Genomic DNA, 22,576 nt, shown 5'->3' on the forward strand with positions numbered 1-22,576 from the left:
AGCAAAATAGAAGCTGAGTAGTTCTGTTTCCTTCCTATCATCTTTGACATATTATCCATCCAAGCTGTGACCCTAACCTTCCCTAGTCTTGCTAGAGTTTATTCACAATTAAAAACAAATATTTTAGGGGCTAGGGATTTAGCTCAGTGGCACCACACCTGCCTCACAAGCACAAGGTCCTTAGTTCAATCCCCAGTACAAAAAAGAAAAATTTTAAGTGGTTTGTCATTGCCATCCCAAATGGGGCTTTAAAAAAAAAAAAATTCTTATTGGGAAACTAGATAATTTTAGTGTGGAAAGTATATTCTTTCAAGTGTGCTCTTGGTAACTTGGGTTGTATAATCTCACTCATATTTGTCTTTTACATTGTTTTGTTTCTTCATTGCAAGTGTAAATTCTTCCTATTAACAATGACTCTATATTCACCTCAATATAAGTGACTGGAAACCACAGAAACCTCTTCAGTGGGCTCCAGTCTCTTGCTTAGTGTACAACGCAGACCTGAGAAAAAAACCTAAAAGACAGAACTAAGAGAGACAGAAAGCAGGGAGCCAGATGGCCAATACTACTTTAGCAAAAGGCACTGGTCCGTCCAAGCCACTGATTTTTATTGGTCATCAGTTGGGGTAAAAGTGAGCTACATGCGAGGATGCACAATCATGCAGTTTCTGTGGATACTAATGGAGGCAAGGTTTGCAAAGGAAAAGACAAAGCATTCTCTTAATTAGGAGTAGAATAGACAAAATGTATGGTTATAATTAGAACATTGTTCTTCTAATAAGTAGGTTTTAGTTGTGAGAATGGAATTTGGGTGCAAGTTACGCTGACCTCGGCATGTAGCCATTAGCGATTCACTTCTCAAAACAAGCCAACTGTGGGGTTAACTCTTCACAGCCTACACTGTTTACAGCCAGCTTTGGACATAATCAATATTGCAGTCTCCCGTATAAGTGAGTATTCTGCTGTGTATATTCTGCTCCATAGGCAATTGATGGGCTTTATGTAACTGTTTGTTTCCCTTTTCAACCTGAGAGTGCTTCTGTCTAATAAAATTAATTTCAGTCTTTATATGTCCTGTGGCACACACACGTGCTAAATTCCCAATTTTAGCAGCAGGTGTCTCCTGTGAGCTGTTCTTAGGCACTGCTAAGTTCACTCCTGAGTATCATGGTAGCATAGTCCAATCTAGCTAATGAGTTATGTAATTGTTAACCTCTAAGGGACCTTCCTGAGTTCTCGTCCCACAATATGATTATTTAAGAAGTAGGAACTAGAAAAACTTCAGAGAAGATGCTTCCTAGAACTTATTTTATACATGAAGAAAATTAAATATAATCAATTTGTTTAAGGGGCTAGAGTTAAAACCAAGTTCTCTAGATTTTAGTTTAGTGCCATTTCCCCAGAGCAAGAAACCTTCTTTATCTTTTTTTTTTTTTTTTAGATAAGGTCTCTGTTTAGTTCAAGCACCCCTTGAATTCACTACGTACCCCAGACTAGCCTTGAACTGGCTAGGTCCTCCTGCCTCAACCTCCTGAGTAGTTGGGATTGTGTGCACCACCATGCCCAGCTATTCTCATTTTTTAAGATAAGGGGAGGAGGGTCGGAGATTTAGCTCAGGGATTCCACCGCCTGCCTTGCAAGTGCAGGGTCCCAAGTTCAATCCCCGGTACCAAAAAAAAAAAACAAGGTAAGAAAAGGAAATTCCAAATTGGTTAACAAAGTTTCCATTGTCATGGAGCTAGATTCTATGAAGTTTCATGATTCATTGGGCTTTCTCCACCATGTCTTTCTATCAGAGCTCTATTTTCCTTAAGACACTCTGATAGAACATTTTTATTCTCAGATTTCCTCATTAACTTTAATATTTGGGAAGAGTCTGTTCGGTTTTCTAAGACTGCTACCTGTTTTCTGATAGGATTTCATGTACTTTCTTATTGTGTGTTCCATTTTATCCCCCCCTCCTCGCCCCCTTCCCCCATGGATGTCACTTTTAAAGTGACTTTGAAGGCATTTGGCCTTGTACCATATTTTAAGGATTTATTTCTTTTTTTTGGTACCGGGGATCGAACTTGGGTCCTTGCACTTGCGCAGCAGGCAGCGAAACCACTAAGCTAAATCCCCAGCCCTTATTTCTTAATTTTTAAAAACTCATTTTTAGGTTATGCTTATTAGATACCAACCTGTTAAGGAAACATATGTTGTTGTGTTTTTTTGTACCGGGGCTCGAACTCGGGTCCTTGCACTTGCGCAGCAGGCAGCGAAACCACTGAGCTAAATCCCCGGCCCAGCATTTGTATTTTTATTTCATCAACTAAGATAAAATTGTCTTTGTATAAAATTCTCGTGTATATTACTGTGATCTCCTTTATTCATAAGACAGTCCATGAAGTTGTAGTATTTTTTACTGTTTCGTAAGATATTTGTGAATGGCTATTTATTCACAATGATTATAATAAAAGTAAAAAAATTTAATGGAAAACTCTTGCTAATTTGAAATGAACCTAATACATTAATTTTTATCTAAATAAATGACCCATAGGGGAATGCCTAGTAGGAAAGTGATTGTTGTATCAGTCTGGTTAGCAGATTGTACTATTCTAATGATTCTTTGTATATTACTGTGCTTGGCATTATTACTCATTTGGAAATTAATAGAATCTAATTGTTTTAGGCTGAGGCTATTAAGTATGAAATTTTTCAATGTGTATATTCATGAGCTTTCAGATATAGATGGATCTTGCAAGATGAGTGAGAAATACTTGGTACAAATAGTTTAGACCACTCATTGATTCCTTGAATATAAAAATTTTGCATCTTCATACTCTGTATTTTGAAGGAACCCCAGCCAGTTACCATCAAATGCATGCATTTTTACAATATCTTTTAAGTATCAAAGTGGTAAAAAAAAATTGGGACTATGTTGTACTTTTTATAGAAATGGTTGTTAGCAGAGTTGTATTTCATTTTGTAGGATACTCTGAAAGTACTAGAATGATCTCATTAACTATAGAAAAATCTCTCAGTTGACTGTAAGCAAGGATTTTAAAAACAATTTGAAGCAAAGTAGATTACAAGTATTATAGCAAATTTTATAAGTACACATATGTTTAAACAGATATACAAGGGCTGGGGATTTAGCTCATTGGTGCCACCGCCTGCCTCGAAAGTGCAAGGTCCTAAGTTCGATCCCCAGTACCAAAAAAACCCTACAAATGTTGGGAAAACACATATACAAATTTGGAAGCAATACAGAGCATGTGGAAGGATAGTTCTTCTGATCTAGATCGTCCATGGGTAGAGCTTTGCCAGTGGGATTGCCAACTGTGGTATTTAGATTTCCTGAAAGAATTATGTGTGCCTTCAGATACATAAAATACAGAACTTGGAATAATGTATTGTCATTGCAGTATCTGAAAACTTAATCTCATGTATTCGGCAAGAGTATAAATCTTAACATATGCCAAACTCATCATACTAGGTTCTTGAACCAAAATAAAGAATGATTTTTAGTGGGGTTTTTTGGAGTTTGTTTTTTTTAAAGGAACATAAATTATATGCTTCTTAGATAACCCATCCTTAAGTTGCTGAACCCAGGCATGGTGCCGCATGCCCGTAGTCCCAGCACTCTGGAGGCTAAGGCAGGAGGATAACCACAAGTTTGAGGCCAGTGTGGGCTACATAGTGAGTTCAAGACCAGCCTGTATATAGCAAGACCCTGTCTCAAAAAACAAAAACAAAAAAATACTGCTGAAAAACTTAGACCAGTAGAGAAAAGTGCCTAAACTTTGATGATTTAGGAATTAAATTTCTAGAATATACTTTTCCTAGCAGATGATATAAAGCCCATAAGTAAAGGTTACAGACTAGAATCTGTGTATTGGATCCATGTTCTAGGAAAGGATTCTGCCACTGGGGGAATATTCCTCTTTCATTTACACTGACATTCTCCATAGCCAACACAGTTCTTGAGGTAATTCCCTAAACTCAGTTAGTTGCCTAGAAAGAGTCAGTGATAGAGCAAAAGGCTGAAGCGTAAGTATGGATCAACTTTAAATGCAAAGCTAAGGTATGGGCTGTCCTTGCGACTGATCCCCTCGGCTTAAATTTGTTTACCACTTGCAGGAGTAGCATTTTAAAAAAATCAAAACTAAGTAGAGAGAATTGGCTACCACTCACTGAGTGCCTACTGTATATTCATTGTATCCTCATAAAAACTGCACAAAATGTAGATGAGAAAACTGAGGCTCAGAGAAATTAAATATCATTTGCTAATTCATCAGCTTTCCATTAAGTGGCACAGATTGGACTCATTTCCAGATCTAGCAGTACAAAATAAATAATAAAATGGTGAATGAAAAATTTTGTGCCAGTTCAACTGAGTCACTGGACAAAGACAGGCAGCTGTGGTCTTTTTATGAGATTGCTTACCGTTGAGGTCCTGTGCATCAATCTTGAGCCTGTCTGTTAGTACCTCCAAGGAACGTGATTCACATTCTCAACAGCAATTTCATTTACCTCCTTCTTGTCTAAGTAGACCCCTCTGCTGATTAGGTGCCTGGTACTAGTCATTTAACAAACAGTTCTAGTTCTACAATCCTATTACATGGGATATCTGGCTATTGTCCTCCTATTCCTTCTATCAAGACAGTGTCCTGAGTGAAGGAAAATTATGACTGTATTTAATTAAACCAGACTGTAAGTGGCTCTCTAAACTGCCTCCCAGATGTTTTGTGCACTTATTTTTAGTCCTTGCTCCAGTCACTTGTTCACATCTTACACTTTTACGTCTTGAAGACAAGGCTAATGTTTGCTTATTTTATTTCATTCTTAGCACAACTTTGCATAAAATTAGGAACTAAATAAATTTTATGAAATTGATATTTTTTAAGCCTGAAATTTATTGTCTAATTTTATTTCATTCAAAAATCATAACATTTAACCTGAGTGCTGGATTCCTTTTGTTTGTAGCTGTACAAAATTATTTTTTTCATAGAGTAATTTTGTCCAAATAAGAAAATTGGATAATCGTAATATTTAACTCTTAGTTTGAAGAGATGATTGACATGTTACCTAAAATTCTTCTTTACGTATTCTTGGTGCACCTGGAATCTTGTTCATCAGCTTAGATGAAAACTGTACCAGTTGTGCTAGACATAACTGGCTTGATCTTCAGTTTTGTCACCTTCATTTTCAGTGAGGAGAAGTGTATCTAGTAGAATGATTGATGAAGACTGAATGGTTGAGTTTTGGAGCCTCACTGGGCTCTGGTACATTGCGGGATTAATCCCATTTCGCATTCTATGTTTTGTGAAAAATTTGGAGTTCTCTGCCATCGGATTCCGGAAGTAGATCTTACTGGACCATTTTCTAAGAGTTTTTACTGACTTTGTAGCCTGGTAATTACAGGTGATGTATCGGCCAAATGCATCCCGAAATGTCTTGTTGAAGAGAGTATAGACCAAAGGATTCACCCCTGAGGAAATGTAGCCTATCCACACAAAAATCTCCAGGAGCATTTTGAGAGTAGTCTGGTTGCAGGAATCACACAAGGCTAAAGTTATATTTGTAATAAAAAATGGGCACCACATAAGCAAAAAGAGGAAAAATACAATTCCAAGGACCTTTGAGGCCCTCTGTTCATTGGAAATGGTTTGCACAGACTTTTTTCCAATTGTGGACATTCGTCGCGTAAGGGTTTCATCACTTGAGTTGGGCAGAGTTTTGTCCTTGCGAGAACCATCCAGCATTGCTGCCTTTTCAGGTGATGAGCAAGGAGTTTCGTCTCTTTGGAAAACTGTGGACACGTTCAGCCACATTAGGCGTTGAGGCGCCTTGTTTTTGACCAAGTAAGCTTTCTTCCTTAGAGCATGAATAGTGAGAAAGTAGGTGACAATCATGACTGTGAGAGGTGTGAAGAAGGCAGCCAGAGAGCCAAAAAGCATGAAATTGCCAAATCGCTCCTTTGTTAGCTCACAGGTGATGTTGTTTGGGTTAGGCACATCAGTATCTATCCCTTTAATAGGGACTGGAATGGCAATGCCTAAGGAAAAGGAAACAAGATAAAAAATTGAGTCACTTTATGACCTAAAACTCTCAGGTTTGGCCCTTTCAGTTTTTGGTTTTTTGTTTTTGTTTTTTGTTTTTGGTATGGGGGATCAAACTCAGAACCTTACGCTTTCGAGGCAGGTGGTGGCACCACTGAGCTGAATCCGCGGCCTCTTTCAGATTGTTTTCTAGGAACTTTATGCTCATTAGTGCATTGTGGTTCCTGGGACCTTCAGTGGAGAACCTTGACAGGCATTAATCAGTGGCACCTTTGACAAGGAGAACCTAGGTATGCACATCTGCCAGCTTTTAAATAAATTGTTAGTGTAGTGATGGCAAACCTTTTAGACCTTTCAGTGATAACAGCCAGCAAGCTGCAGCACACATGCCATAGGTTCACCACCATTGTATTGTAATAAAAGCTTCCCTATACCTATATAATATGTCCACGATAGAGTAGGAAATGTTTTCATTTGTTCTGTTTTTCATAAGCTGTTTTTGATTTTTGAGCTATCCCAGGTTAAGGAAAAGGAATTCAGCAAAGAAGCTGCCTTTATCTTAATATCCAGTGGTTGATCTAGAGGGACCTCAGAGTACAGTCATTAAGTATCTAAATTCTCACTATTTTATTTATTATTCTTGAGGCTATACAGTTTAAGTTTTATCTTTTGATATTTGTGTCTTTTAAACCTTTAACTTTTTAGGGAAAACTAAAGGGCTTATTTTTTATTTTAAAAATACTACTTACTATTTTTAAGATTTAGAGTTCTATTATGAATGAAATGTACGTCCCGCAAATTTTTTAATACTTTAAATACTATGAAGTAGATATTTAAATATAGTGTTACATAGTGAACTAGAAGAATGAGTAACACAGGGTTAAAGCGAATTCTTTCCCTTTAAAGCAGGAGATATTTCTTAAATGTCTAAATCAACTGATCTTTTGCTTAATACCATTTTATGAATCCAAAGGTGCTCTGTTGTCCTCACAGCCTTGTCATAGTAGTTAAAAACCCCTTGACAAGAACATTTCCTTCAAACTTTTCCTAGTGGAGGCCAATACCATTTCTACTTTTCTTGTGTTCACCAGCCAAAAGAAGATTCTACTTGTTCTACACTAGGGGTCAGCATACTACAGCTTGAGCCACAAATCTGGCTCACGTTGTGTTTTTGTAAGTTTTACTTCACATCCTTGTAGTATATTGTCTGTGGCTGTTTTTGTTCTACTACAGAGTTGAGAATGTAACTGAAACTACACGGAACCTGCAATATAAAGTATTTACTTTCTTGACCTTTGTAGAAAAAGTTTGCTGTTCCCTGCCCTATCCTCTTACTTACAGGTCATGGTTGTTGTTTCTAGTTGCAAACACTTCTCTTTTGAGGTCTAGTGTACTTACGCTGCTCTTTTTTTTCCATCCTGCTTATCTGTTACCCTCTAGGATATTTCTCCAATTCTCAGTGGTCTCAGTCTTCCTCCCTACTGTCTCATTGCTGTCATGGTCCATGACTTCATCCCGTTGATTTTGACATCTTAATTTTATGTCTTGAACTTCTTTAATTATTTGTATTCCTGAAGCCATCCATAAGTCCACTTAAAATGATCCCTTATCAAAAATCATGATCTTGCCTTTCTTGTCCTGCTGCTCTTCATTGCTAGAGAGCTTCTTATTACTGTTGTCTTGATCTTTAGTCCATCTGTCCATCTCTATATTCATGTTCTAATGACACCCTTTAAGGCTCACATTGCCTTCCTGTCCAGTTATTGGTCAGTACTTTTGAGTTTTCACTGACACTTTTTATATCTTCTCCCTGTTGTTTTTATGGTTACTGTTTCCTAGGTGTTTTAGTTTCTGCATCATAACAGGGCAGAAGATATCACAGGAGAGAGCAGAAGAGGGAGCCAAACTCATCCTTTGTAAGGATGAACACTCTCCTCAATAGGGCTTTAATCCTTTCCTGAGGACAGAGCCCTCCTGACCTCATCACTTAGCAGTCTCGCCTCTATAATGTCACACTGAGGATTAAGCTTCTAGCACAGGAGCTTTGGGGGCCACATCCAAGCTACAGCACTAGGATAACTGTCAGTTCAAAAGAAGAAAATGAACTCACGTGCATTTTGTAGAATTTTGAAACTAAACTTAATCCTGTCACATGTGGTTTGTCTTGTACAAGTTACTAGATTGTGAAGTAAAAAGAGCATTGAATTTAGTCTTAGTGCTAAAAAGTTGTAAGCATCCTTAAGCCAACTATCCAAAAACCTCTAGGATTGTTGGGTTTTTTTTTCACCTATAAAAGGATTTCTCAGATCCCTTCTAAATCTTTAAATCTGAAGTCTTCCTTTTAGTCCTGCATATATGACCACTTTGTAGCAATGTAGTTTGTTTATGTATCTACTTTTTTTTTTTTTTTGGTACCGGGGATCAAATTTGGGACCTTGTGCTTGCAAGGCAGGCAGCAGAACCACTGAGCTCAATCCCTGGCCCTATGTATCTACTTTCTTTGAGTGCAAAGATTATTTTTTATTTGTTCATGTATTCTTTGTACCTACCACATTATAGGTACTCAGTAAAAATTTGATCAATTTATAAATCCATGTTATCCAGGCTTACTTTAGATACTTCTAACCAACAGGCTATTATATTAAATTTATTATATTTCAGAATTCCAAATGTTTCAGTTCTTCTTAAGGACCCATTTCTCCTGTTTGTTCCCTGCCTGTTTGCCTCACCACACCCCGACATACCTTGCACTCTTCCCCTTTCCTTCACAGCAGTGCGCTTTCCAAACTAAATGGGTCATTTGAAATGAGTAACTTCATTTTTTTTCCTTTCTACTTCAGATTTTATTAATTATCATCCATGGTCTCACATCCTCCTTCTCTAGCTTTTTGGGAGGGCAGGGAACTGTGTTGTTATGCTTTATCAATCAGCTGTGCCCCTTAACTGGCCTCTTCTCTCCGCTTGCCAGTCTCTTCACTCTTAAGTAGATTTTTTCCTTAACCCTACTTTCTTCCCATGCTAGAGTAGTAGTAGCGCTCCTTGCTTTTACCTCCAAACTTTTCAAAGAAGTTTTTTGTTTCAGGAATATGAAGGTCAATTTCAGTGGTCTTAATTTTTGCTCTTTTGCCTATATCCTTGCTCTGATGAGAGAGAAAGTAACATCTCTTTCTTGCCTTTCTTATAGCATTCCAGTTCTCTTATATTTTTCCTTTTCTAAATTTATTTTACTAGGAAAAAGTGAATATGGGGGCCGGGGATTTAGCTCAGTGGTTTTGCTGCCTGCTGCACAATCTCAAGGACCTGAGTTCGATCCCTGGTACCAAAAAAAAAAAGTGAATATACTGGTATGATCATTGTATTTGTTATACATCTGCTTTTCCCTGAACTTAGCAGAGCTTTGAGTCTTGTGGGCCATACTACATGCCAAGCTACCATAGTACAGCCGCTGTCTTTGAGCATTAAAGACAAGCATAAGACCATAGAACAGTTTGGAACAAATATGCTTTATTTTTCTATAAATAATTTCTGAATATCGGGTTAATATTTTCTTTGCATCTATCTTAAAGCTTTTTAATATATTTAAAAGATGAGAATGGACATTTATCTGCCTTTAATCTGTATACATATTGAAATGTTGCCTTCCTAGATTAACTTATAAACTGATACAAAATGTTTGGTTTGGTTTTTTTCCTATTTATCTTCTTATGTGATTGAAAATATAGTGCATTTCATTTTTTTGTTACTTCAGTGTGAGTGTAGAATTACTTATGTGAGCTAGACCTTAATGATCTATTGGCAGATATGAAGACTTTTTCATCTTAGCCTCCCTGGATATCCAAATTAAGTGGGATGATACCCATAAACACTGTGGAGTTACTTCTTTCAGAGCACATGAACTTTGCTACTCCTTCACAGTTTTTGCTGGTGGTCTGGCTTAGATACTAGATGGTGAATATGACATAAGTACCTTGTGTGGCTACATCAGTAGTTTGCCTTGCTTGACTTCTAAGGCAGAGTTTCCCGACCTCCTGACCTGGCATTTCCCTAGCCAAAAGGAACCAAAGACTGTGTCCTCCACCCATACCTTGGCATTCTCCACATACCTATTGAAATTAACCACACCACTGTAATCTTGATGAATGCAGTAGCTCGGGAATTATATTGATTGGCCTGGATTGGCTTTTTGATGGCTATGTAGCGATCCACTGAAATGGCACAGAGGTGTAAGATGGATGCAGTTGAAAAGAGAACATCAAGAAACAACCAGGCAGGACACAGAACAAGTGGGAGGGGCCACATGGCCTCTGAAAGAAAAAACAATCAGAAACATTTTCTCTTGTAGAATGACAACCTTCAGTTTATAGTTTTAACTTCAGTTTTATGCTTAACTTTAAGATCTTAGAGACAATAGTGCTAAATATATATATCTGTAGATCACACTTTTTACATACGTGTTCCCCTTTTTTTGGTACCAGGGATCGAACTCGGGACCTTGCGCTTGTGAGACAGGCATGCTGCCACTGAGCTAAATCCCTGGCCTTACATTAATAATAATTAAAACACCTTTTCTAAGTCAGCAGCAGTTTAGCTTTTTTTTTTTTTTTTTTTTTGAGTCAAGGTCTCACTGTATAGTGCAGGCTGGCTTTGCATTCGCTGTGTAGCCCAGATTGGCCTTCAACTCACAGTGATCCTCCTGTCTCAGCCTCCTGAGTGCTGGCATTACAGGTGTGCATCACCACACCCAGCTAAATTCAGCATTTTTAACATTATTTCACAGTGCTCTGGAAGATTTTCTGGGGAAGGTCATGTCTTAGAATCTAGATGCACCAAGCTGGTGTAAGATAAGTACTCAGAATATCTCTGAATAGAACTTTTGGGAGGCCTTTTAAAACTTAAAAATTAATGTAGCAGAGAAACCTGTTTAGAGAGAATCTAAGAAATTTAATTTTCTCCCTCTTAGCCTTAGCATTCAAATTTTCTTTCAGAGGTGGAAAATGACTTTAGACAAAAGGAGCAGTACATTCCTTGACCTAAGTTTAAAGCAAACTAATAGTCTGAGTAGAGTGAAAAGCGTCACCTAGCACTGAAAGTTTTGCAGTGGAAACTAAAGTGAGACTACATTCCAAAATGACCTGAAGTTCTAGATTTAGGACCCTAAGTAAGAGAGATAGAAAAGTACTCAAGTTTTGTTGTTGTTTTTACAGCAGGGGGTGCAGATTCAAGGCCTCTGTGCATGCCAGACAGGTACTCTGCCACTGAGCTGCACCCCAGCGTGGGTATTCAAGTTTGAGTTATAATCAGATGTACTGATCACAGTTAACAATGAAAAAGGTGGACAGGGCCAGGGATTTAGCTCAGCAGTTCCACCGCAAGCGCAAGGTCCTATGTTTGATCCCTGGTACCAAAAAAAAAAAAAAAAGAAAGAAAAAGGTGGATAATTATTGTGTCGTATCTTTAGGTGCGTGTTCTCTCTGTACCATCTTTTTTTTTTTTTGGTACCGGGGATTGAACTCAGGTCCTTGCGTGTACCATCTTTTAAAATGGATTACTAATAATTTAAATGTGCCTCTTCTGAAAATGAAGGTCTGGAAAATTCTAGTCATAAATCTTGCAGCCGTGAGCAGGAGGCCACAAGAGGAGTCATGTGCAAAAGTGCATGTCTGCGGGACTTGACTGACTGATCCACATCCTCCTAACTGTGAGCTGAGAGGAAGAGCTTTCCAGTGCTGATTAAGCCTATGAAATCTTGTTGGCCTCTCACTTTCCAACACAACGAATTTAATTATAAACTCCACTTTTAGAGCAGAAAGTGGGGATTACAATTAATTCACAGCTGGGAGAGGGGTCTTTAACAGTGTATGTTTCATGAAGTACTAGTGAATAATGTTTTTGTGAAACTTGACATGTAAGTAACAGATAATTGTATTAAATTAATAAAAACCTTGCATAAAAAGCAAAAAAGGTAGAGCTGCTAGTAAAGAAATGTTCTGATAGTCTGGGATATTTAGAGCTTAGTGGTAGAGTACTTGCCAGGCTTGCTCAAGGCCCTGTGTTCAATCCCTAGCACTGCAAAATAGGCTTCTGTAATTGTCTAATAGATTCAGGTAATCTAAGAATTACAGAAATTAAAAAATAAAAATTACAGAAATTAAAAACAGTTCTAGACATTATTTTATGAAGGGACTTTCTGGTTCAGATGCTTTCTCTCTAAAATAGTTTTGCAGTTAATAATTTAGTAGTTTCAAGATCAAAAATACCTGAATAAAGATGCTGTGGTAAAATAGTAACTATTTAAAAGCTTGTTATTTGATTTGGAATTTTAGGTTTTTTTACAAATTTATAATTACATTTATTTGTTCTAATGTATTATTTCCAACTAATTTCCAAAAGGAACTGGGCATTATTTAAAATTTCAAATAACCAAGTGATACAGTTACAGGTTGAAGTTTTTGTTTGTTTTTGTTTTTTTGGGACAGGGTCTCACTATGTAGTTCAGGCTACTTTAAACTCACTGTGTAGTTTAGGATGGCCTCGAACTTGAGTTGAGCCTCCTGCCCCAGCCTCCTGAGTGCTGGGATTGCAGGAGTGCGCCACCACACCTGGTCAAGTTTAAATTTTTAAAAAGAAAAATACATCTAAGAGTGAGGCTAAGGGAAATAAGCTATCGGTATATGTGCTGCCGAAGCGAGCACAGGAAGTAAGTTATCAGGTACATGGACTAAATTAATCCTTCTATTCTGGGGCTCTAATTTGACTCTCGTAAAAACTAGAAAGAAGAGAACATTTAAATTATATAGTTTGTTGTCCTCTAGTAAGAAAGCATATAAAGTTCCTCTGAAAAACAAATCCTATTTTCTTTTTCTTTTTTTTTGGTACCGGGGATCAAACTTAGGACCTTGTGCTTTCGAGGCAGGCGTGGTGCCGCTGAGCTAAATCCCTGGTGCCAACAAATCCTATTTTCTACCTGCTTCCTCCACTTACTTTCAAATTAAACTCAACAGAATTAATTTCAATGAGGCTTAAAGAATGGCATTTTTGTGTATACCTGAAATAATTATAGGTGGAGTAATATGAGAGCAAATATTAAAAGAGCAAAACAAGTCTTGCATGGGTCTTGATTATTGAGTTAGTTACCTATCTAAATACTGTTAGCAGCAGGAATATTTTGTAGTTTAAAGCAAAATGGCATGCTTTAGATACCATCATACACAGGGACTCCAGAGAAGTCACTCGCAGAGGAGGTTTAGCCACTTCAGACAGGGGTCTACATTGGGCAGTGATCTCAAGGATTGGTTGAGAGCCCAGTATTCTGTATCATTTAGTATGAAATATAACTTTAACTGAAAAAAATACAAAATTCTGCCTTCTCCCTGGGGGGAAAATTATATAATCCTTTGTTAGATGGAGTTAAGATATATAAATGTTGGGTCTGAATGCCAAATATGACAGTTTGACTCTATAGGATTTCTCATTGTATTTGAGAAAGCAGAGTAGTGGAGAAACCAGAGGTTCAGAGTCAGAACTGTAGAGCTAGTCCTCCTGGGTTCAGAAATTCTAATGCTTCCTTCATAAGTCTGCCACTTATGTTTGATCCTGGACAGATTTGTTGTCCTGCTGTTCCTTTGTCCTCTGAAAAGTGGGGCTCGCAATACCTATCGTAGAGGATTACAGTCTAGAGTTACAGATTCAGTGCGTAATGCATGTGAAGTACTCAGAACTGTGTAGCATAGAGAAGGCACTCGGTGAATGTTAGTTGTATGGCCCGGCAAGGTGGTGCAAGTCAGGAGGATCACTGCAAGTTCAAGGCCAGCCTGAACTACATAATGAGACCCTGTCTCAAAAAACCATAAATAGGGCTGGGGATTTAGCTCAGTGGCACTGTGCCTGCCTCACAAGCACAAGGTCCTGAGTTCTATCCCTGGTATCCCCCCCCAAAAAAAAATTAATTAAATTAAATAAATGTTAGTTGCTATCACTGTTATTTAACGGAACCTGGCCAGCTAACCCAACCATGAGAAAACAGAAACTCAGAAACAAACCAGATCCCCAGTTTAAAATAAATATGTCTTTCTGCCGAAGGAATACAGTACATCTGATTGAACTTAAAGCTGTACAGGTGGGAGGCATGGGAAGGAAAGAGAATGTGTTTAACTCTTTAATTTGGAATTAAATCTGTCGTGAAACTATCTTTTACTAACTGAATTTTTAACTGCTATTTATTACAGCTCAGAAACATAAATGACCCCTATGTATTATAATTGGGCCATGCCTGAGGGCTGGGGGTTATGTCCCTGGGGGTTATGTTCTTGTTGCTGTTTTGGTTTAGTCTAAAAACCTTTTAGTTTGGAATGCCTCATTATATTATCAGAAAATAACTAGCATCAATCTCTAAATCTGGGACGTAAACATAAAACTCTCTTTTTTTGGTGGTGGTACTGGGAGTTGAACCCAGGGCTTCACTCAAGCACTGTGCCATGGAGCTACATCCATAGTCCCCTTCCTTTCTGTTTCGAGAGTCTTACTAAGCTGCCCAGGTTGGACTCAAACTCACAGTCCTGTTGCCTTGGCTTTGGTTGTAGCTGGGATTACGGGAACACCACCATGCTGGTTTAAGACTTTTTAAAAAGTCAATTCCAAGAGACCTGTGCCTGTAGAATTTACAGAGTATACAGTATATGAAGTGGTTGGAGAAGGACAAATCCAAAATTGCCTTTGTGTTAAAAAAATAACAGTTTTCAAATAACACTGTGTGCATGCGTCTGTGTTTTACTGGGGACTGAGCCCAGGGCCTTTGCACTGATCTACATCCCTGGCCATTGTTTTACTTTTTGTTTTGAGATAGAGACTTGCTCGGTCACTAAATTGTGTATGTTTTCTTTTAATCTCAGAAATTCTAATACTTATTTATCTTCCGGAAAAGAGACATAATTCACTACTTAAATTATTTTTATAAAGCTTCTGTTTTGTTTCATTACTGTTTTTCTACTATATCTAAGCATATAAAATATCCTGGGGTTAGATGTCTAATATGATAATGTCTAAAGTAATTTAATATTTATGAAAATTAAAATTTCTGCTTTCCAAAAAAGAATTACTTTTCCCCCTCCCCTTTTCAGAATCGAGTAGAGTAGCATTTCATTGTATAACTGACTTTTTCACTTACTTGCTGTACATCTGTTTTGTCTTTGGTTAGACTCACATCACAACTAAATTACATGTTTAATTTGCATGCTCTCTACCAGTGCCTGCCACTTAGTGTATGTCTCACGGTGGGCCTTACTTGACAGTCTCATCCACAGTGCAAGATCCTGCATGGCCATTTTACAAACAAGTTGGCAGAACTCTGAGATAGTAAATGATTTGCATCATCTAGCACAGAACCAGGATTCAAACCCTAGTGTATCTTCCTTCAAAAACCTATCCTTCAGCCACTTTACACCCTTTAAACTGTTCTAGAGATACTGTTTCAACTTACAGATCCTGAAGCATGGATTAAGTTATAAGTAAGTAATCGGTGATCAGATGCCATGTATTTTCCCTTCACATTTTTAATCACTTGAGAAAAGGAAAAGTTTCAAGTGTTTTGGAGTTCTTGGGGGATTTTGTCGTTTAGTTTTTGTTTCAGTGGTACTGGGGATTGAATCCAGAGCCTGCCCAGCTACATCCACAGCCCTTTTTTATTTTTTATTTTGAGACAAGGCCTTGCTGAGTCACTTAAATTTCCTGGGCTGGGCTCCAACTTTCTATCATCCTGCCTCAACCTCCAAGAGTGCTGGGAGTACAGATGTACCACCATGCCGTGTTGAGAAGTACTGAAGTGTACATCCTGTCATTTGTTCGTTTGTTTGTTTTGGTACCGGGGATCAAACTCAGGACCTTGCGGTGCCACTGAGCTAAATCCCCAGCCCCATCCTGTCTTTTTTTTAATCAGCGTAAGATGTTGCAATTTTTTTTGCTCAAGTATTTCTAATGTAGGCATTTTCAGGCTTTATGTAGTAAGCTAACCGTCCCAAGTTCGATCCCAGGTACCAAAAAAAAAAGAAAAGAAAAAGAAACTATGGACAAGAAAGTAAAAGCTAGAACTGTAAAGATTGAGTGCAGTGCTCCCAGATAGGAAGAAGTGGCAGAAAGCTGACCTAGCATAACTTACTTGAAAGGCTGTTGTGCCAGAGTTGTCATAATCTTGGTAAAATCGAAACTCAAACAGTATGTAACTAGATACTATACAAATCAGTAGCTGAATAAAATATCCCTCAGTTTAAGGGCTACTTTTTAGTTTTATTGCTCTCTTTTTTAAACTTAAAATTTTATTAGAATACTAGCTGAAATAAAGCTTCTGTATTGCTTTCATTGAATTTCCCCTGAGACAGAATAGTCAAACTTTTATGATTACAGAACCAAGGACACTTCTTTGTGGACTTCAGAAGTTCTGAATATTAGCCCCATAATTAGAGAAAAACATATTCTCTTTCTACCTTTTAAAATTATCAGAAATTCTTCTAAATGCATTACTTTAGAAAGTCTTCATATTTATCATCATGTAAAAGGCTATGCACAAATCTTACTATTTGAAATCAGTTTCATATGTGTAATATATGCAGTTTCCAATTTATAAATGCTTTGGTGAAGCTTGTGGAGGGCAGCATGTATCTCCTCATACCTTTCTCACAGAAATAGACTCATATGTTAAATAATGAAGTCATGGAGTAATGTTTTTAAACCAAATTGAGTACCTGGGTTAGATCATTTTTTAAAAATTTACTAACTGAATTATGTAGCATAATTACTGATAATAAAAATGAAGCTGTGATTTTGTTTTGTAATAATATTTGAATAAAATATTGTTAAATATATTATAATTATTGATATAAATATGAAGATAATCCTACATATTTTATGCCAGAATGTTTGTTTTCTACTCATTTTATTGCCAAGAATGTCTTGGGCACTAAAATTTTATATATAAATTAAAGTTTTTAGTTGCTGGAATATATAGTATTTTCCTATAGAATATATGGAGTTAATTACCTTTATTAGGTCTTTTTATATCATTGGTCAGCTCACTAAGGAGCTTTGTCATTTAAGATTCCTTAACTATTTAGCTGATAATATAAGTACTTACTAAAGTACTTTGCAGAGAGTTTGATATTTATAGACTCAAGGATTTTTAAAGTTAAAATTCACTTTTGTATAACTCATTCAATTATTCACCGTAAATATTAGCTAAAGTTTATGATCGTACGAAATAAGCATTTTGACATTTTCTGTAAGCCTAGCAAAGCCCTGTAGAGTGTGATTTAATACTTTGAGCCACTATTATGAAGATAGAAATGAGAACTTGAATTTTATGTCTGTACAGTCTTTACCAAATATGTGTATATATTTCTACATAATCCTTACTTGCCTTATTTCTTTTAAAGTTTTCCGGACCGGGGATTTAGCTCAGTGGTTCCGCCACCTGCCTCGCAAGCGCAAGGTCCTGAGTTCAATCCCAAGTACCAAAAATAAAATAAAAATAAAAGTTTTCTTACATTCTGTATTAGAGTAAGCTTTCTTCAGTTTCCATGGTTCTGTGTAGCATTAGATTATTCAAAAGCCAATGTGTAAATGGGAGGAGTATTGGTAAAATTATTAGAGAATCTCACTGAAGCAGTAGAATCTCATTCATTATTGCTTGTCCTGATACAGAATTTTCTTGGTTGATTTTAAAGAATGGGTAATGATGGGCTGGGGATTTAGCTCAGTGGTTCCGCTGCCTGCCTCGCAAGCACAAGGACCTGAGTTCAATCCCGGTACCAAAAAAAAAAAAGAATAGGCAATGTTGATTTACAATGAAAAATTTAAACCCATTATCATCCTATTATATTTGAGAGAACAAGTAATTTCAGGTGTTTTTCTGTTGTTGCTTATGAAAAGAGCTGAATAACAGTTTGTCTTTGCCTTCTAATTTAATAAATTTGTCCATTCTAGTTTAAGTTTACTTTTTTATCTTAAAATATTTATCCTCACCATCTAAGTAAATATAATTCTTATGAGCCATATCTACTACAAATAATCATTTTTCTTAAGCAGTTTATGAATGGAGTATCAGTTTATACCAGAAATTGACTTAAGTTAAATATTTTTTCAATGCCGACTCTGAGGTAGGGGTCCTCATAATTCATTAATAAAATTATTAGTGTTTACGCATATGTTATAACTAGAAGTGATATGCATAAATCAGAAACTAAACCATCTATTTTAATATTATATTTTTATTATAACCAATTTCATTATTAAAGTACATTTTTCGTTATCACAGTGACTCAGGTTTGGTCCATTTAATTTTATTAACTTCAAGGTTTGTCAGGAACATAAGACGATCAGATATTGTAAAAAGTTAAACAGATGGATATCTCTTGGGATATTCTGAGCCAGACCATTTCCTTTAGCAATGAAACAGTTATTCTTTTTCTTTTTCTTTTTTTTTTTTTTTTTGTACTAGGAATCTAACTCAGGACCTCGTGTTTGCGAGGCAGGCGGCGGAACCACTGAGCTAAATCCCCGGCCCAACATTTTTTCTTAATATGACATATATATAGGAATTGTGTTCAAGTTCAAAGTGTGTAAACTATAAAGAGATGTAAGAAGAATTTTTAAAACAATTCCAAATTTAAATTGGGGCTTAGCAATTTATATTGAGTCAGTGATTATTTAATTATTCAAAGACCTCATCATTAATAACTAGCCCAGCACATACTTATCCCCAAAGTGTCCTAATTACTGCTTCATTAAGGAAAAAGTGATGGAAAAGTTAAGGTATAGGTCTGATAATTACACTTTTTGAGTAATGTATATAGAATCTTTGAATATTGCTAATATGAATTACTTTTTAAATAATTTCATTGGATGGCTGAGAAGGGAGTAAGATTGTTTCCAACAAATTATTTTTTGTCCTTTTAAATTGATTATTGACCATAAAAATTATGAAATGTGAAAAATTATTACCTGCTATATCTTTAAATAGTTCAAGTCCATTTTCTATTTCAAAGAAAGTAAAAGTTAAATGACTGTCCAGTTCTGTAATAGTGTATGATACAGTTCTATGGCTTGATGGCAGGAACAAAGTGAAATACTTACCAAACATTATTGTCAAGAGCGCAATTGGCATCACAAACAATCCAACCAGCAAATCAGCCACTGCCAAGGACATAAGAAAGTAATTGGTAGCGTACTGCAGCTTTTTCTCCAGTGACACGGCCAGAATAACAAGGATGTTTCCACCAATGGTGGGTATTATCACCACAAGTATCAGAAGAGCTGCCCAGTGTGGCTTATTTCCCTGTTCCTCAACAATCTGTTTCATTTCCTCTGGTATTAATTCCTTCTGAAATCCAGACCAGTTAGAAGAGATTAAGTCATCGAATGTGCTCTGCAAAACATGCTTGGGAATTAGGTTTTGTTCAGACATTGTATAAGAGAAAGCCATTCGCCGTTTTTCTGTGATTCAATCCAGTTCCAGTTTTCTATGTTTCAATCCATGGTCAGTAGCTAAGCTGGTCATCTCCTTTTTTAAGGCATTGTATCCAGGCCAGGCATTCAAAGCCAAAGTTGACTCCTTCCTTTAAAAACAAAAAATTTCATAGTCTCTAAAATGATAGTGTACACATATATGTCCATGTTTCTAGGTAAGACTTCTAAGTTTTATTATTTTCTAGATTTCAGAAGGCTCAGTGGAATAAAACTATTAGTTTCTCTCTGTCTCTGTCTCTCTTGGTCTCGCTCACTGGCTGAAGTTGTAAAATTATATTTGAATTTGACTGCCAGCATTCTCCTAGACACACAAACATGTCAGTTGCATTATTTATTTCCGAAAAGAGTGAAACAGTGAAAACACTTGAACTTAATAAGCAGCCCCTCTATAGATCTATCCTGCATTTGACAATGCAGCCAGTTCCCACACACAGAAAGTATATTCCTGATTTGCCTCAAAATATTAATGATAGAGACACATTAATTTTTCAGTGGTTATAATAACTGTTTCCTGGCTCTCAACTGTCTTTTTACCTTTAATGTAGAAAATGTACAGTATAGAAAAGGCAAAACACTGAATAGTTCTGAATAAAATTTTTTGGTATATCCTGGTCACCCACCTAGGAAATCTGAAGTTCTAAATAAATTATTTACCGGCTAGGAATCCTTATATGTAATTGATTTGCCTGATTAAGTTTTTTTCTTGCCAATTTAAATGCCATTTTTATAACGTTTTAGAATTCCTTTAGTTTGAGAGAGAAAAAAAATAGCCACTAGTAGTATCCAAATAGTTGTTTTTAGTAATTTTATCTTTCATAGCATGTTTTGGCAACAAGTATTTTTTAAATTTAATCAGTAAATCTGCCGAGCTTGAACCAGTTCTTTTTCATTTGTTTGTTTCTTTAAGTGCTAATTTTTTCCCTTAACTTTCCACATCCCCTTTGAGGAGAAGAAGCTAGGAGGAAGATTAAACCATTTGTCTTAAATTTATAAGTCCTATCTTAAAAATCTCTCTTTTAACATTAGTAAATTTTTCATTTTAAGCCACTGAATACAAAAGATTGTGGAAGCAGAGTTCTTAAAGATTAAAAACCAAAGCAACACCACCAACAGACCCTTTAGATTAGGTCCTTATTTACCTGTCACTTACCTCTCATTTGCTTGTGACTTTGCGGAGCATGCTGTTGTCTATCCGTTCAGTGGACTCACTGCTGCTGCTGCTGCTACTGAAGTCCTCCTCCCATTGACTAATGCAGAGCCTCCAGCACCGCATTTGGAAGCAGTGAGACAAACGTGCTGTGTAGCTGTAAGCTTGCCGAGGAGGTTATTTCCTCTTTGATGCATTCATTTTCAGAGTGCAGCAGCTTCGTTGTTTAAAACTACCACTTATGTGGTTTGGACCACTTCGTGACCCTTATTCAGTTTATAGTCTTAAGATCTCTCTCTGACATTTGGGAGGACTTTAGTAAACTATTTTAGGTTAAGATCATTTTGTTTGGGATTAATCTGGGCTGTTTTTCCTACTTGAGAAAAAAATAAGATATAAACTAGAGATTCTGAAGCTTTTATTCTATGAAGATTCCACACTGTTAGTTCTATAGAAATTTCCACAGTTCTAATTTCTAGCAGTGAAGCATGATTCTTATCCAATGTGTATGCCTTTGCTGTAGAACACAATTAATTTGCTCCGGTTGCAACCTTATATAGAAGAGCACAGGAAGGTCTGAAGTCAAGGTCTTTTAGCAGAAGCTTTGTCGCTGCCCATTTTTAAACAGCCTCTGGGTTTGGGAATTGATTCATTGGCAGCTTTTTCCCCCACAGATTTTACATTCAGGGAAAGTATATGCTACGTAGGTAATAAAAATACATTTTTGCCATTTCAGAAAGTTGGTGTATAAATCTTAGTAGTTATGCTGTTTTCTCTGAACTAGCTTAGTGTTAGTATGCTAGCATTCTTGATGTTCCCTTTTAAAAGATCATCACAGATCACTAAACTTTTATTTAACTACTTCTAGGTCTTATGCCCCTTTTGTTATTTGAAATTTATATCCTTTAGTTTGTGTTGAAAGTTACTGGGAAATAGTTCATTTCTGTTCTACTGAGAGCTTCAAGCTTTTTTTTCAGTATTTGCTGCCTTTTTTTAAAACTCAGAATTCAATATTTTAGAAAAAGTACTTGCTCAGAATTATAGATGAAAACAGATGAACATAATATTCAAGAGCAAGCAGATGGATTTTTATGTGACAGAATTTCTATTCAATAATATAAAAATATAAAATACTGCTTTATTCTGGATCACAATTTGACATCTGTTTGTACAGACAGGTAGGTAGGGATCTCTTTTTTTTGGTACCAGGGATCAAACTTGGGACCTTGCACTTATAAGGCAGGCCGGCGGCACCACTCAGCTAAATCCCCAGCCCCTAGATAGGGGTCTTTAAAACAAATAATGTCAGATTGAAAACAGCAGCACCATTATATCCAATCAAAAGATTTACATGATATAAACCTCTATTATTTGTTTTTATAGATTAAATTTTTTTTAAATATTCATTGAGTGGAAGCTGGACATGGTGGTGTATGCCTATAATCCCAGCACTCAGGGGGCTGAGGCAGGAGGATCATAATGAGTTTGAGGCCAGCCGGGGCTACACAGTGAGTTCAAGGCCAGCCTGGACTACATAGCAAGACCTTGTCTCCAAAAATCAATCAATCAATCATTGAGTATTTTCTGAACAATGTCAACCATTGTGATGATGATGATCATGATGATGATCATGATGATGCTTTACTTGTATTAACCCTCTCATTTGTATTCACTCATTTTCTTTCACTCAACTCTTAAGTGACTAAAATTACTACTTTTTTTATTTTTAACTTTGTATTTTTTAATCATTTAATGAGTAAGGAATGTAACAAGTTAGAACAACTAGTTATTTAGCAATATCAAGTTACTGAAAGCATAGCTAAGAATCACAAAGAATGGAAACTAATAAATAATTATATAAAAGGATAGATGA

General features: G+C 36.5%; 2 protein-coding genes across 5 annotated transcripts in view; one reads left to right on the top strand and one right to left on the bottom strand.

The window, feature by feature from the left end:
- Psmd1 (proteasome 26S subunit, non-ATPase 1) overlaps nt 1-22,576 on the top strand; it is a 94,587-nt gene that overhangs the window by 33,851 nt on the left and 38,160 nt on the right. The window lies entirely within an intron of this gene.
- On the bottom strand, nt 1,970-21,202 carry Htr2b (5-hydroxytryptamine receptor 2B). 3 transcript variants are annotated; one of them, XM_004868046.4, is made up of 4 exons: nt 20,707-21,199; nt 19,164-19,645; nt 10,148-10,348; nt 1,970-6,040 (listed from the first exon to the last, which is right to left on the bottom strand). In XM_004868046.4, the coding sequence occupies exons 2-4, from the start codon at nt 19,510-19,512 to the stop codon at nt 5,148-5,150; spliced, it is 1,443 nt and encodes a 480-aa protein (XP_004868103.1). In that variant the 5' UTR covers nt 19,513-19,645; nt 20,707-21,199; the 3' UTR covers nt 1,970-5,147. The 3 variants fall into 3 exon arrangements, with proteins under 3 accessions (XP_004868103.1, XP_087065502.1, XP_087065501.1); XM_087209376.1 differs by lacking the exon at nt 10,148-10,348 and having other exon boundaries at nt 20,707-21,202; XM_087209375.1 differs by lacking the exon at nt 20,707-21,199 and having other exon boundaries at nt 19,164-19,696.

This window comes from Heterocephalus glaber, unplaced genomic scaffold (assembly GCF_053883595.1).
Source record: "Heterocephalus glaber isolate CG9 unplaced genomic scaffold, H.glaber_assembly_v1.0 deba00001004, whole genome shotgun sequence".
NCBI classification, from domain to species: domain Eukaryota; kingdom Metazoa; phylum Chordata; class Mammalia; order Rodentia; family Bathyergidae; genus Heterocephalus; species Heterocephalus glaber.